The sequence below is a fragment of the Drosophila albomicans genome, chromosome X, assembly GCF_009650485.2.
Source record: "Drosophila albomicans strain 15112-1751.03 chromosome X, ASM965048v2, whole genome shotgun sequence".
In the NCBI taxonomy this organism is placed as follows: domain Eukaryota; kingdom Metazoa; phylum Arthropoda; class Insecta; order Diptera; family Drosophilidae; genus Drosophila; species Drosophila albomicans.
Window position 1 is genome coordinate 8,472,145 of NC_047627.2, and position 15,131 is coordinate 8,487,275.

At 42.0% G+C, this 15,131-nt stretch overlaps 2 protein-coding genes across 10 annotated transcripts; one reads left to right on the forward strand and one right to left on the reverse strand.

The window, feature by feature from the left end:
• The first annotated feature begins 34 nt into the window (after positions 1-34).
• On the forward strand, positions 35-11,190 carry LOC117565255 (probable phosphorylase b kinase regulatory subunit alpha). 9 transcript variants are annotated; one of them, XR_004571849.2, is made up of 14 exons: positions 35-343; positions 416-1,016; positions 1,082-1,749; positions 1,809-2,132; positions 3,719-3,866; positions 6,120-6,449; positions 6,509-6,760; positions 7,061-7,225; positions 7,753-7,794; positions 8,716-9,317; positions 9,387-9,654; positions 9,712-10,309; positions 10,372-10,591; positions 10,681-11,190. XR_004571849.2 is itself a non-coding variant. In XM_034244274.2 (13 exons), exons 2-13 carry the CDS (start codon positions 440-442, stop codon positions 10,475-10,477), a joined length of 4,080 nt encoding a protein of 1,359 aa, XP_034100165.1. In that variant the 5' UTR covers positions 35-343; positions 416-439; the 3' UTR covers positions 10,478-11,190. The 9 variants fall into 9 exon arrangements, 8 of the variants coding, with proteins under 8 accessions (XP_034100165.1, XP_034100178.1, XP_034100194.1 ...); XM_034244274.2 differs by having other exon boundaries at positions 10,372-11,190; XM_034244287.2 differs by lacking the exon at positions 3,719-3,866 and adding an exon at positions 2,650-2,794 and having other exon boundaries at positions 36-343; positions 10,372-11,190.
• Positions 11,191-11,466: 276 nt separating this feature from the next.
• LOC117565339 (T-complex protein 1 subunit beta) lies at positions 11,467-14,443 on the reverse strand. The gene is made up of 4 exons (XM_034244394.2): positions 14,329-14,443; positions 13,070-13,759; positions 12,125-12,752; positions 11,467-12,058 (listed from the first exon to the last, which is right to left on the reverse strand). The coding sequence occupies exons 1-4, from the start codon at positions 14,329-14,331 to the stop codon at positions 11,772-11,774; spliced, it is 1,608 nt and encodes a 535-aa protein (XP_034100285.1). The 5' UTR covers positions 14,332-14,443; the 3' UTR covers positions 11,467-11,771.
• Positions 14,444-15,131: the final 688 nt, after the last annotated feature.

The window sequence follows — 15,131 nt, forward strand, 5'->3', positions numbered from 1 at the left end:
CATTTCTAACGAATTTATTCCTAATTTTTTTTTTTGCGAATTGCAAGTGTCGACAAGTGTTTATTAAACTATCCGAAGATTGTGTGCGCACATTGTGCTGGCGGCCAAACCCCAAATAATGCAACAACAACAGTTTTGAGCCAACAAACAAATCCAGCAGCTTTTCCGAGTGCAACCAGCAAGCAGCTGCTCGTTGCGAGGGGGTGGCGGAGATCGTATGGGGGATTGTGCGAGGCCCAGAGACATTGACAACAATTTACACACACACGTACACACGCACAAACAACAACGCGCTTAGTAACATCAGCAACAACAAACTCGGCGAACTCGTTGAACAAATTATGTAAGTAATTATTTATTGTATTTTGTTTTGTGTGTTGACAATAAATATGTATATTGCCCAATTGTCAAACAGAACGTGGAGCACACACAAATTGGGATGCGGTCGCGTAGCAATTCAGGCGTTCGCCTGGACTACTATCAGCGCATTGTGCATCGCTTGATTTTGGCCCATCAGGAGCCTGTGACCGGCTTGTTTCCCGCCTCCAATGTCAATTCGCACGCCTGGATTCGTGACAATGTCTATTGCATTCTGGCCGTTTGGGGCCTGTCGATGGCGTATAAGAAGATTGCCGATCAAGATGAGGATCGTGCCAAATGCTATGAACTGGAACAGAGCTGTGTGAAGCTAATGCGTGGCCTGCTCATGGCCATGATGAATCAAAAGGATAAAGTGGAGAAATTCAAAATGACACAAAGTCCATACGATTCATTGCACGCCAAATACTCCAGCAAAAATGGTCTGCCCGTGGTGGCGGACAACGAATGGGGACATTTGCAAATCGATGCTGTTTCGTTGTATCTGCTGATTTTGGCTCAAATGACCGCTTCGGGTCTGCAGATTGTCTTCTCGTTGGACGAAGTTTCGTTCATACAGAACTTGGTATTCTACATTGAGTCCGCCTACTCCATACCCGATTATGGCATCTGGGAGCGTGGCGATAAGACCAATCATGGTGAGCATAAAAAGGGAGTGAATTGTTCTTCACATAATTACTCTGTTTCCCCCGGTTTTTTCTAGGTGAGCCGGAGCTTAATGCCAGCTCCATTGGCATGGCCAAGGCTGCACTAGAGGCCATGAATGAACTGGATTTGTTTGGCGCACGTGGCGGACCCGCCAGCGTTATACATGTGCTCGCCGATGAGGCGCACAAATGTCAGGCGGTGCTGCAATCGATGTTGCCGCGTGAATCCAACAGCAAAGAGCTCGACTCGGGACTGCTATGCGTCATTGGCTTTCCAGCGTTTGCGGTCGATGATGCCCAGCTCATACACAATACCAAAGATGCCATATTGTCGCGTCTGCAAGGCAAATATGGGTGCAAGCGCTTTTTGCGCGATGGCTATCGCACACCCAAAGAGGATCCATCGCGTCTCTACTATGAACGCTGGGAGCTGCGCATGTTCGAGAACATTGAGTGCGAATGGCCGCTCTTCTATTGCTATCTGATACTGTTCCATGCATTTCAAAATGACAAGCGGTCGGTGCAAGAATATGCCGATCGTCTGGAGAAGATCATGGTGCGCTCCGAGGATGGTATTCTGCTCGTACCCGAAAGCTATGCGGTGCCCCAGGATCTGGTGGGCTTCGAATATCAGAAGCCTGGTTCGCAGGCACGCGAAGTTGTCGGTCGTTGTCCGTTTCTTTGGGGCCAGTCGCTCTTTATTTTGGGCCGTTTGCTGCAAGAGGTGCGTAAAGATTTATTTCGTTTTTATTATTTTTGTATTACAATTTTCTTATTTTGTAGGGCTTCTTGGCTGTGGGTGAGCTGGATCCATTGAATCGTCGTTTGGGAGCACAAAAGAAACCCGACGTTGTGGTGCAGGTCGTCATCATTGCGGAGGATAACGAAATTCGCGACAAGCTGGCCGAGCATGATCTGCATGTGCAAACCATTGCTGAGGTCGCACCCATTGAAGTGCAGCCGGCTCGTGTGCTTAGTCATTTGTACACATATCTGGGACGCAATCGCAAGTTGGGACTCAGTGGCCGTAAATCCCGTGATGTTGGCATCTTGAGCACCAGCAAATTGTATTCGCTGAAGGATCGTATCTTTGCCTTTACGCCGCAGGTAAATAATACGGATCGAAGCGCATTGAATCCGCTCCCCTTCCCGCACTTTATCTTTTTTCTTTATATACCTATCTATCTCTCACTTGTAATGCAAATGATTCTTCTTTTACGACGATTATGATTGCAATCATTATTAATTTTATACTCGAGCAGAGGGAGAATATTAAGATAATCAGCATTGACATACGTATATTAATTTGTCCGTTTTTCTGGTGTTTTATTTGTAAAAATTCTAAATTGCCAAGAAACCCAATTTAATTTGTTTTTAAATTTCAATTTAAATGAACATTTAACAAATTAATCCTTTGAGAATCGCAGAGAAGTGCGTCTAAATAATGAATTTACGAGTTAAGAGTGATGTCTTTTTTTAACAAAGTTAAATGTTGTCTTCCTATTTTTCTCTGCAAGCGTATTGAATCTTCGGCATGCCGCAGATAGCTTTTCTTATTTTGTTTTGGTTTTTTTTTCTTAAACCTCTCTTATTATTTATTGATTATTATTGCTGGATGCATCAGTTTGTCGACTTGTCGCGCTTCTATATCGCCTCCGATAATGAGCTAATGATTGACATCCTTAAAGGCGAGATCAATTTTCTCAAGTCTGCTTGGGATCTGCTGGGGCGACCGTTAGTAACTCTGGTGCTGAAGCGCATCCATTTAGGTCGGTCCACGTTGCATATAGCCAGTTAAATATATGTACATATTTTTTTTTAAATTTATACAAACAAATTCGTACATACATATGTTTGATTAATTTACAATTTTCTAGAATTAATTAATTTCCTGTATTGTTTAATTATTTCCTCTCTCTCTCCTCTCTCTCTGTGTGTGCGTGTGTGTATGGTATTTTTTTATTATTATATTGTTTAACTATTATATTTGCAAGGGTTTGCTGTAAATTACTTTTTTTGTTCTCCCTAAGTTACAAAACAAACACACACACACATACATATATACACATATTGACTAGTGTTTAGTTGAGTTGATTCTTATTTGGTTTTGTAATTAGTTAAAACTTTAGTTAGTTCTGTGGTTGTGGACGAATACACACACATTTACACTCACTCACACACACACACAAACACACATAATTAGATATATATATATATATACAACCACAGTCAAATCATTATATTATTTAATTTGCAGCCATTTCGTATTTAGTTGCCTTTTAGTTAGTTGATCTCTTTCCTTCATCTAATTCTTTTTCTATAGCATACTTTTCTGTTCCTCTCCCTTTCACACGCACACACCAACAAGCACATGTTTTATCTCTTAATTTCCTCTATTTGCTTTGCACTGTCTGTCCTTACACCCCATAAACCGCCCCCATCCCGCCCCCTCTCTCAGTAGACAACAAAATTGGCCATAACAAAAGAAAAAACAACAACAAAAATTTGTTCTCTTTTTGTATAATTCCGTGCTTAACCAACAACAACAACAACGACAACAACAACCAACCAATGAACCTCTGAACAATTTGAACCAAATGAACCACTGAATGATCAAAATGAACCAAATGAACTAAATGTATCAACAACCACCACAACAACAACAAACACAATCTCAACATTCACACACACAGCATATCGATTATGAAGAATACTACACGACACGCGATCCCGATCTGCTCGCAAGCAATTTTACCACAAACTTAGCCTTCTTGACCAACAATTGGCGTCACATGTTGGGCAGGCCGACAATCACATTAATGGCAACGCATTATATGCTAGGTAACTACATATATATCAACTCTACCCCACCCACATGCCAAACAAACAAACCAACCAACCAACCAACAACAAAATCGAAAAGCAAAAACAAAAGCATAATACCCCAATTGGAAAATCACAAAAACAACAACAGTACAGTACATGGCATACAAGTGCAGTTCACACGCATACAGACACACTATCAATTCGTTCTGCTAATGTATTTGTGTATATGTGTCTGTGCTTGTATGTGTTGCTGTCTTAACGTGCTTCTGCTTCTTTCTGCTATCACTTTCCACTTAACGGGCATTTTTATTCGTCGTTCGTTTGTCATGTGATCAGATTCAATCAATTGAATCTCGTTTTATTGTCGATGCTACGATCGAATGAACTTCTCTCTCTCTACCTCTCTCTCACGTTGTCTGCAGCATTGCTAAGGATTCTTCAATTCGTTGTGCGAGCTTTAAAGCTTGCTTGTTTTTCAGTTTTCAATCGACAATTATTTAGTTCCGCCATCTGCTTGGCATTTAAATAATTAAGTTCATTTAGAGTAGCTTTTTCTCGCTACAATTCAAAAGCTTCTTCATAATTTTATACATATAACACATGGGCTGAAAAGTCCCGGGCCTAACAAAGAAAACACGCTTTTTTTTGGTTCAAAATTGGCTTTACCCATCAACTTAATCTTTATCAAGAGCATCGCAATCATTGCAGAGCCGCTGTAAAATTTCAATATCAATTTTTTAGAACGATTTATTTTTTGCCTCAAAATGGGCTTCAATTTCAAAATTTTTTACCGGTGAGCATTTTTTCAGGACTGCGAACCTCCAGAAGTCGCTGGGAGCCTAATCTGGCGAATTAGTGGATGTGGGAGCAATTCGAAGTTAAATTCATGTAGTTTTGTCACTGTCATTGAATCATGAACACATTCTTGTTGTTGGTCAAAAGTGATCAAACGCGGCAGCCATTTTGAAGAGATTTTCTCATAGTCAAATGCTCATAAAATATTAAGCCAACATGTCCTTTTGATATCTTTACGATGTTAGCTTATTCAGGCAAATTTAATTTTCGATAATTCAAAACGATTTTGTGGATTTTTTTTAAATTTTCTGGTGTGACCTCCCATTTGGACGTCCACTGGGGTCTGCATCATCGGTGTCTCTACGACCATGTTCAAAGTCAGCAAACCAACGTTTAATTGTTGTTTCTAATGGAGACGAGTCCCCATAACACTTTTCAAGCCAAAGTTTTGCGTGAACGATATTTTTTCCCATCAAGAAGCAGTGTAAGATTAGAACACGAAATTGCTTTTGACCCATTGTTTTGAAAATAGCAAAAGTAGTGTCACTCTTAGCTCAATAACTTACAAACTAATCATAATATCATGAAATTTTAGCAGCTGTCTTCTGAAGGATTGTATTAACTGAAAAAAGTTGACTGCAATAAAACTAGCGCCACCTATGTGTTAGGCCCGGGACTTTTCAGCCCATGTGTTATATTTAAATCCATTTATGTCAAGGAATGTTACAGAACTTTTTCGATAATTTCTTGATGATTTGCAACATTTAAAGTGCAAAAGCTTTTGTAACTGAATTTCAAGCAGATTAATCTGTCAAAGTTATAGCTCTTAAAATCTTTCAGTGTTCATATCGAAGTTTTAAATCAGCTATGTATGTTGATTATGAGAATATTTCTGTCCGTCTGTTAAATTCAATTCCAGAATTCCCCTAAGAATAGTATAAATTATAATCCTTTATCGATCCAGCTGTCCAGGTCAGTTATATAGTTTGGTTTTAGCCTGTTTGGTGATTGATCCGTCGTCTGTTTTAAGTCTCTAACCGCATCCTACGAGTAGTTTCGTAATTGCCTTCGTAGACCCCCCTTTTAATCTCCTCAATTGCACTCTGCTTGGGCTGCACACTAAAAACTTAAACCACACTAAATATCAAATCCAATGAAATAAACCCACAACTGGTGTTGGTCTACAATTTACATATTTACTATATGCTATTGTCCACTCGCAAGTGGCTAATTGTTAAGTGAATCTATTTGCGTATGTCGGTTATTGTTGTAGTTTTTTTTATATTGTGATTAAACCGTAGTTGTAAGTGGCGACAGCTAACAAACATCGCATCATTCTCCACATCCAGCTAATCCATCCATGCACCACAAATCTCCATAAATCATACAGAATTTATCGAGCTTCTTCACATTTAAAATGCATTAACATGTTTTCGTTTTCGTTTTCGCGGCTGCCTTTCAACACATATATAGACCAGGATAAGATACCGCTGGCCATGATTCAGACAATGCGGAAACTAAAGTCGGGATATATTAATGGCACACGGGTTATGCTGGGCAGCCTGAAAGACTTCCTCAACACGTCAGCCATCACGGACTTGAGCTTTTTGGGCAGCACCGAGGATGGTTATCCGGATCGCCTGCATCCCGATGTGCAGACCTATTTGGACGAGCATCTGTTGCGTTCATTTAGCAACCGCAGCACCATGAATCTCCGTGGCGGACAGCTGCGTCCTCGCCATCTCCGGCGTCGCATGTCCTGCAAGGGCGCCATCAAAAAGACGCGCTCTATTAACGTTGACTGTAAGCTATTCATGCAGCTTGTTGTTACTTGTCCTTATCTCTCTTCATTTGCTTTCCAGCTGACAATCTGGGCATGGAGGGACCATCGCCATTGACCGAGCGTCGTCTGTCGTCGGTGGTGCCGCCGCCGTGGCTGCAGGCAAACAAGCAAGGACATGTCAGTGTGTTTGCCACAACGCCCGAGGAGGGACCGACATCGCCACCGCAGCTGGGAGGGGAGCTGGGACTCCGGGAGAACATCTATCCCGTGGATCCGCATCATAGTCGCTCGGCCATCGATCGTCGCAGCGAATTTGTGCGACAACAAGAGAGTTAGTTGCACTTGCAATTGCAGTTATTATATTGTGCTATATACAGTGATAGCTTGTTGTGAAAGGACAACGAAAGTGTCCGGCTAAGAGAATACTTATTCAAATCTGAGTTTTCACTGTTTATATATACATATTTTTGATTTATTTTTATTGTTTGTAGTGGTTCTCATTTTTGTCAATTTTGTTTGCTTTTCGGTTTCATTTTCGTTTGTCCTTTATACGTAAATCACGTTCTTCAAAAACAACAACAACAACAACAACACAACCACCTCATCAACAACAAATCAACAAAAATTAAAGTAACAGTGCCAAAAATTCTCATCCAACGCCATCGTGCGGAAACCAATTTTGCCGACACAGAGGTGGAGGAGCTAATTGCCATGCTGCGCGAAACGGAGAGTCTCGAGGAGCAAGGCGACATTCTGCAGTATCTGGTGGACACACAAGGACTCGACTTCAATACGGGTAAGTCATGTAAATCAAATGAAAAGCTTCTTATCAGTTTGCAGCGAAAACCGTAGTTAAGCTTATGTATTGAGGCCGTTCTTAGTTGCTACACTAAACCACAAACACACATGCCACATCTTTACCAATACACCCGTAAACTATAGATGGATATATATTGTATATATTTTAGTTATAGGAGTTTTCTTATTCAAAACTTTGGCTCGATTTCACAATGAAACAATAAGTAACACATCGTCGGAAGCAAGCTTTAGCAACGCTTAAATCAAACAGCTTTTGTCACGGTGCTTAATCGATAAATCCCATATTTCGTTTGTGCTATAAATTTGAAACGTTGGTTTGTGAAATCGATGCCATTTTGCGTCCTTCTTCTACTCCCTACTTCCCCCCTCCCTACCATTCAAAGGATGCATCGGGCATATTCGTCTTGAATCAACATTTAATTGTTTGTTTTGTACTTTGTTCCATTTTGTACACGTGCTTTGTGTTCGTTCTCGTTCCTCTTCGTAATCGCTACCACACAACAGCTGGCCTGGGCCTAAAGCACAAATCCGATGACAATGCGGCTGGTAAGTTTTGATATCTGCGATTTCCAGACTCCATTCTGCTCGAACTGTACTATGTGTGTCTATTGGGCTATTTGTATGATGTTGTTGGTGTTGTATGTACATAAATACTACTTCTCTCCTACTATCTCCCCCCTTTCCCCCTTCCCAATTCCTCTACACAGCATCTATTGGTTATATATCGATTGAATCCAAGTCCTCTTCTATCTCCCTTTACACTCACTCACTGTTTTATGGTTTCCCTTTTCTACTTGACCTGTTTCCTCATTCCACAAACATTAAACAATTCTTTAATACAAACTGTTATACCATGCTTAACTTTTATACGAACTGTTATATCACGCTTAACTCGTATACAAGCTGTTATACCACGCTTAACTCGTATACAAGCCGTTATAATACATCTAACTAGTATACAAGCTGTTATATAACGCCTAACTCGCATACAAAGAACTGTGCTACACATTTTTTCAAGCTGTTATATGACGTTTGTTATACTGCTTATACTTATATTTTTATGAACATTATTATTAAACTTCATGCCACACATCTTATTGCTTTAGCTGCATTATTATTTTTTAAATTTTTAATCAATTTTCTAATTTTTCGAATATTTCTTTTATATTTTATTTTCAATGCACCACGCTCACGCACGCACACATACAAAAAACAAAAATGTAACCACACTCACACACACACACATTTAATACGCTCGCCATTTTTGCTGCCTCATGCCATCATTAACCTGATTCGATATTTCAAACATCTTCTACCAAAACAACAACAACAAAATAAACGAATCCCCAACTAACCAACCAAAAAACAAACAACAACAACAAACCAAATACTATAACAACAACAACTTCAACTAAAATCTAAAACCTAAAACAATAAACTAATGCCACAACAAAAAACAAAAAAAAGAGCTCGATCAAGCGTTCATGGACGATGTGATGCTCGAACTGTCAACGGCTGGTGCTGGTGGTAGTGGTGGTGTTGGTGGTGGTGATGGTTGTGGTGCTGCAGCTGGTGGTGAGAAGAAGAAGCCGCCAATGTTGCCCGTCAAGGTGCCGACAGTGATCATTGATCCAACGACCACAACCACATCCACAGCGAGCAAAAAGGATCTGGATAATGCCAACGCAACGGCAACGGCAACAACCGGCATCCCAGCTGCACCTGTTGCCCCTGCCTCGCCCGCTGCCCCCGCCGCCGGCTGCAGTACCAACAACAACAGCTTGAATAACAACGATTCTTCTCAATCTGAAGGCATGCTGGAGGAGGGACGCGTCGTCACCGTTAGGGATCTGCTCAAGGGCCTCTACGAGAAGGCGTGCCAACAAAAACTCTGGGGTCTGGTGCGTCACACCGCCGGCATGCTGGGCAAACGTGTCGAGGATCTGGGCAAAGCCGTCACCGATCTGTTGGTCCGTCAGAAGCAGGTCACCGTTGGCATGCCGCCAAACAATGAGCACACAATCACAGCGCCGCTGCCCGAGGGCGAGTTGCGTCAACTCATTCACGATGTACGTAAACTCTGGAATTCTTATCTTCTTACCTCTCTCACACTCACTTAATCCCCAATTGATATGCAGGCCTATGGTGACGATGAGAGCACAGCCATGTTGACACAGGAGCTGATGGTGTATCTGGCCATGTTTATACGCACCGAGCCGCAGCTGTTTCACGAGATGTTGCGTCTGCGCGTCGGCTTGATCATTCAGGTGATGGCCAAGGAACTGTCGCGCACGCTCATCTGTGACGGCGAAGCGGCATCGGAGCATCTACTTAATCTATCGCCATTCGAGATGAAGAACCTGCTCTATCACATACTCAGCGGCAAGGAGTTTGCCGTCAGCAGTGGTGAGTTTACTACAGGTTGGCTAAAATACAAAAGATTACAATGAATTGTTCTTTTAGTGGCACGCGGTAATCTGTCCATTGTCAGCTGCAAGTCAAGTCGCGTCAGCAAGAAGAGCCAAATAGGTCTGGGCGATCCAGAGGGCGAGGATGCGCTCATTGCCACCATCGATGATCGCCAGGGTCAATGGCTGCGTCGGCGACGACTCGACGGCGCCCTCAATCGTGTGCCACGAGATTTCTATTCGCGCGTCTGGACGGTGCTGGAGAAATGCCAGGGACTGGCCATCGAGGGACGTGTGCTGCAGCAGAGTCTTACACAGGAGATGACTCCGGGCGAATTGAAATTTGCCCTCGAGGTGGAAACGGCACTCAATCAAATACCACAGCCCGAGTACAGGCAGCTGGTGGTGGAGGCGCTGATGGTGTTAACACTGGTCACGGAGCACAACATGGTGCCCTGCCTGGGGGACGTGATCTATGTGGAGCATCTGGTGCACAAGGCGAATCAATTGTTCTTGGAGGATCAGCGCAAAGTGCAGGGCGATGCAACGTTGTGCTGCGCCAAGCTCAAGGATGGCAAAGAGCAGCAACAGGCTGCCTCGGGCATGCTGCTCTGCGGTGGTGCCGCCTACATCTGTCAGCATCTGTACGACAGGTCAGCAAGCACTTCCACATCCATAAAGTAACCCCTCTCTAATATGAACTTACTTCTTGTAGTGCGCCTAGTGGCAGCTATGGCACCATGACTTACATGTCGCGTGCCGTCGCTTTGGTGCTGGACTGTGTGCCCAAGCATGGGGAGAAGGAATGCGCAATCTCCTAAAGTGCGAATGTTACAATGATGCTACACTCGACCTGGAACACAACAACAGCAACAACAAGCAAGAAAACTTAATGCCATGTACTGTTAACACTGACTTGACGGGCTCATCCCAATGTTCGTTTTTGTTTTTTTTCTCTCTCGTTTTTTGGCTATCTCTGTCTAACGCAATCTCTCTCCCACTCTCTCGTCCCATCTCTCTCTAGCTCTATATGTATGAATGTCTTGATCTTTTGCAGAGTTACACATTCTCTCTTGCTCTAGCCCAACGATATAAGTTAAGTCTGAGATCCGAACCTCCAAAAATGCAAACTCTGTGACAAGGCTATATATACTATATGTATAGTATATATGTTTTGTAGACCAACCGCCTACTTAGCCATCTTTTTTTCGTTAAAGTGTTTTTGTTTAGTTTTCTTGAGCGGCTAAAATGGGAAATTCACATTGTGCTCTTCCCAAAACTACCTAAGTATATACAAGTATATACACACACTATATAACACATATATCTATATCGATATTGACTATGTATTATCCTAAAATAAAACGCTGCGCGCCAACAAACTGGTTTTATACTCGCAGATTATCCTTGAAACGAAGGGGATTCAACAACGACTTCTTTCAAAATATGTTCTTGACGCAATAAGCTGCAAGTTTTTATTGTGACAACAAATAGTGACAAAGAAATAAATATAAAAAATGTTTGCAATGTTCAACTATTGAGTGTTTTATTGCAATCTTGCGTCTTTTTAATTCAACAAAGCTTAGAACAAAGTTTACTCAGTGCTCAAAAAAATTAATTTTGAAAAGCACAAGTTAATTAAAAACAAGTGTTTTTTTTTTAGTTTTGTTAAGCATAAATATCATTCTTTTATTTTTTTCTGTTGTTTTCCCATCATTTTTTGCATTTCGCACATATAATGTTTACAAAAATTGTATTCATTTACAAGTTGCTTGTGTTTTGTGGATTTTTGACACATTTTCTAAATGCGTTGTTTTTTTGTTCTCTTTAGTGTTTTTAAGCTGAGCTTGCGCAACAATGAGTTTACGATTTTCTTTGATTTTAACAAAAATAGTTTTTGAAATGGTCACAAACAAATTTTGAAGAATGCAAGTTAGGCTGTGTGTGTGTGTGTGCATCTTGCGTGGAGGTTGTTCGTGTATATGTGTGTGTGTGTGTAGTTATAAGTTTAAGACAGATCATAAAATTAGCGATGATGTTAAACGAGAGTTGTGTGTGTAAGGTTTTTAATAAAAAAAATCCTAGACAAAAAAAATACTTAAGATGAATCGATGTTTAACAATAGCCCCTATCGGGAACACGACGACGCGGCGCACACTTGATAATATCATCGACACGCAGAATCATTTCGGCTGCCTCCGATGCAGACATGAGCACCTGACGCTTCACAGCAAACGATTCAGTGATGCCCAGTTCGCGCACATCGGCAACCTTGCCCTTCTCCATATCGAAACCCAACTGATGCTTGCCCTGAGCATGTCCAGCGCGCAGTTCAGAGACCAGTTGTGCCGAATCGAAACCAGCATTATCAGCAATAGCCGTAGGCAGTGACAACAGAGCACCTGCGCCAAGAAAAAAGGATTAGTCAATCATCTCATACAATTGTAAATTATTCTATTTCGACTTACGTGCAAAGGCCTCAATGGCAATGGCTTCCTTGCCAGGAGTCTCGGCGGCCTTTTTGAACACAGCATTGGCCATCAGAGCCTCGGAGCAGCCGCCACCATAAATGATGCGTGACTCCTTGACCGTGGCAGCCAACACACAGAGGGCATCGTGCAGCGAACGATCCGCTTCATCGAGAATCTGTTGCGTGGCACCGCGAATGACAATGGTGCAGGCTTCGCCCAATTTGACACCGCTGAAACGCAACAGCGTATCCTCGCCAATCATCACCTGTTCGATGAGCTTGCATTCGCCCAGCTTGACCAGAGCGGGATTCTCGAAAGTGGAGACAATTTCGCCACCAGTGCAATAGGCCAAACGTTCGATACCATCGAAATCAGCATGCTCAATGGACATCACCTGGGCATCGGCGAACAACTGCTCTGGGTAATTGTAGATAAGCTGGCGATTGATGAAGACATTGCAATTGTGCGACAAGATCTTGTCGACCTTCTCCTTCATCTTTTCCTTTTCAGCCATCTCCAGATCGGCAATCTTGGCCAAAGAATCGACCTTGATGCGGCTGCCAAATACTTTGATTTTGTCCGTGTCCATGGGTGTGTTGGCAATAAGGATCTTTGCATTTTCAATCTAATAATATTAAACAAAAAAAAAAAGGATTAGTAAATAAAAAAATGAATGAAAACCAGTTTATTGCGAGCAAAAACAAACTGATGTCAGCATGTGAGTCACGTGCTCTCGTTGCAACAACAGATGGTCGCTTAAACACGCTTTTCTTTTAGCAGCTGGCGGTGGCCACCACATGAAACTCGTCAAAATGGCTGTGATATGAATTTCGGGCAAAGCACACATAAGTCACAGTCATTTCGACGCGTTCATATGGAGCAACAACAATTAGAATACACACAGATTATTCATGATTAATACTTTTTGGGTTTGCTACTCACGCGCTGTGGCTGATGGACACCTGGCTTCTTGTCCAGCAGAAAGCCTTCGTCGAGGAACGAATCACCCAATGTGCCGCCGGACTTTTTGATAATCTGTATGGACTTGAGTTCGCCGGAACCCTTCAGACGCAACACAGCATCCACAGCCAGATTGGCGAAGAAATCCTTGTGCTGGTGCAGAATCTTCGATGACAATGTGGTGCGTGCAATGTTCAGCAAGTCGTTCTTGAACTTCTCACTGTTCGTCGAGTTGTCCTGAGCCGCCTGTGTCAGGGCATCGAGGGCCACTTGGGTGGCCAAACGCCAGCCGGTGACAATGATCTGTGGATGCAGTTTTTGTTCCACCAGCTTTTCGGCTTCACGCAACAATTCAGATGCCAAGACCGTCACGGATGTGGTGCCATCGCCAACCTCCTCATCTTGGACACGCGACATATCGACCAGAATCTTTGCAGCTGGATTATCAACACCAACGGCACGCAATATGGTTGCACCATCATTGGTGACCTCCACCTGGCCAGCATTGCGACCGGTGGCAACCAAGATTTTGTCCATACCCTTGGGTCCCAGTGTGCTCTTCACCAGATCACCGATGGCAATTGCCCCAATGAATGATGACAAACGCGCCATTTCGGCTTTCTCCTCTTGCGCCTCATGCTTGAGAACGCGCACGGGATTTAGTGACATCTCCTAAAAACCAACAAAACATTTATTTCATTTGTTTATATTCAGTTGCATTTCATATATATATATATATAATGCAGTGTGTTTGTGTGTATTTAGTTCCGAGCGGCCATACGATTCGGACATAACCCCCAAATAGTGCGTGATTCATCGGCGAGCGCAGTACACACACACATACACACGCCCTGCTGCAGCATGCTGCATTTGTGAAAAAACACACAGATTCCTAGTGAAAAATGTGCTTCATGTGGTTGCAACAATTGCTGCAAAACGCCAAGACAAGTCATGCCACTATTAACATAATGGAAATTTCTCGAAGCATTGCGACCTCCTCACGTGTGTGTGTGTAGGCTTGTCATCATCGTACACATATTAACTTGAGGTCTGCTGCTGCTTCTTCTTGCTTTGGCCGTCTGCTTCGCAGTGCGTGCGGCTTTTTCAGCCGTGGACGACACCCGGCAAATGAAAACGCAATATTTTATGAAATGATCAATGAAAACGCAAATATTTCACTGCACTCGCGACAAGTATGCTGTAAACTTATAATATTGTTTGCTTAATTCAAGTAAATTTACCATTTTCAACGCTTATTAACAACTTTTTTTGATCACAGAATTAGAGAATACCCCACACGGCTCGACAAAGCGACAAAGAAAATGGCGATAGAATAACTACAGATCAGTGTGACCACAGATATAATGTAACAAAAGTACTATTTATCGGCTTCAATTATACCGTTTGCACGATACTATCCTCACATAGCTGTTGTTTTCTTGTTTTGCCAATTCACTGACGCCTATCTAGAATGTTCTTTTTAGTCATTCAAAAGTACTCTTCAAATTGATCACATTATAATTGATCACGAACAATTTAGAAATAAAAGTAAAAACAAAAATCGCGTTCTGAATTGGTATCGTACGAAATAAAGTTGATATTACCGATATACCAAAAAAATAACCTATGCTATAAGTGGTCACACTGTTGCTATGATTTCGATAAGTCGATATTTCACGTTTGGCGGCTTTTTTAAAATTTAAATAATAATTTATCATTCTATATCTATTTTAGTGTAATTAATTATTGTGCGCATATAAGTATATTTAATATATATTAATATTAATAAATAATAACTTAATACTTTCATTAGCTTTGTTTACTTTTTTGATGACTTAAAGTTGGCTTGCTACCAAATTTTAAATTGGCGCCCAAACATTTCGTTTTTTGTAGCCGCATGATTGAGAGAACTTTCGATAGATGGCGCCATTCAGCAAGCAAGTGACTTGTTGTATTTCTGCTTGCTGCTGATTTATGTTCACCTGTTATTTTGTCAGCTGTCTGGAACTTTTTTGGCGCTCGTGACGCCAAATAAATCGTCATT

Excerpts from the sequence above, each read along its gene's own strand:
- LOC117565339 (XM_034244394.2), bottom strand. Across the intron at positions 12,753-13,069 it reads GTGTCCATCAGCCACAGCGC|ATTGAAAATGCAAAGATCCT; the intron begins GTGAGTAGCAAA and ends TAATATTATTAG. Across the intron at positions 12,059-12,124 it reads TGCCATTGAGGCCTTTGCAC|GTGCTCTGTTGTCACTGCCT; the intron begins GTAAGTCGAAAT and ends TTCTTGGCGCAG.
- LOC117565255 (XM_034244274.2), top strand. The coding sequence starts at position 440 with ATGCGGTCGCGTAGCAATTCAGGCGTTCGCCTGGACTACTATCAGCGC. Across the intron at positions 6,761-7,060 it reads ATTTGTGCGACAACAAGAGA|TAACAGTGCCAAAAATTCTC; the intron begins GTTAGTTGCACT and ends CAAAAATTAAAG. Across the intron at positions 10,310-10,371 it reads TGTCAGCATCTGTACGACAG|TGCGCCTAGTGGCAGCTATG; the intron begins GTCAGCAAGCAC and ends TACTTCTTGTAG.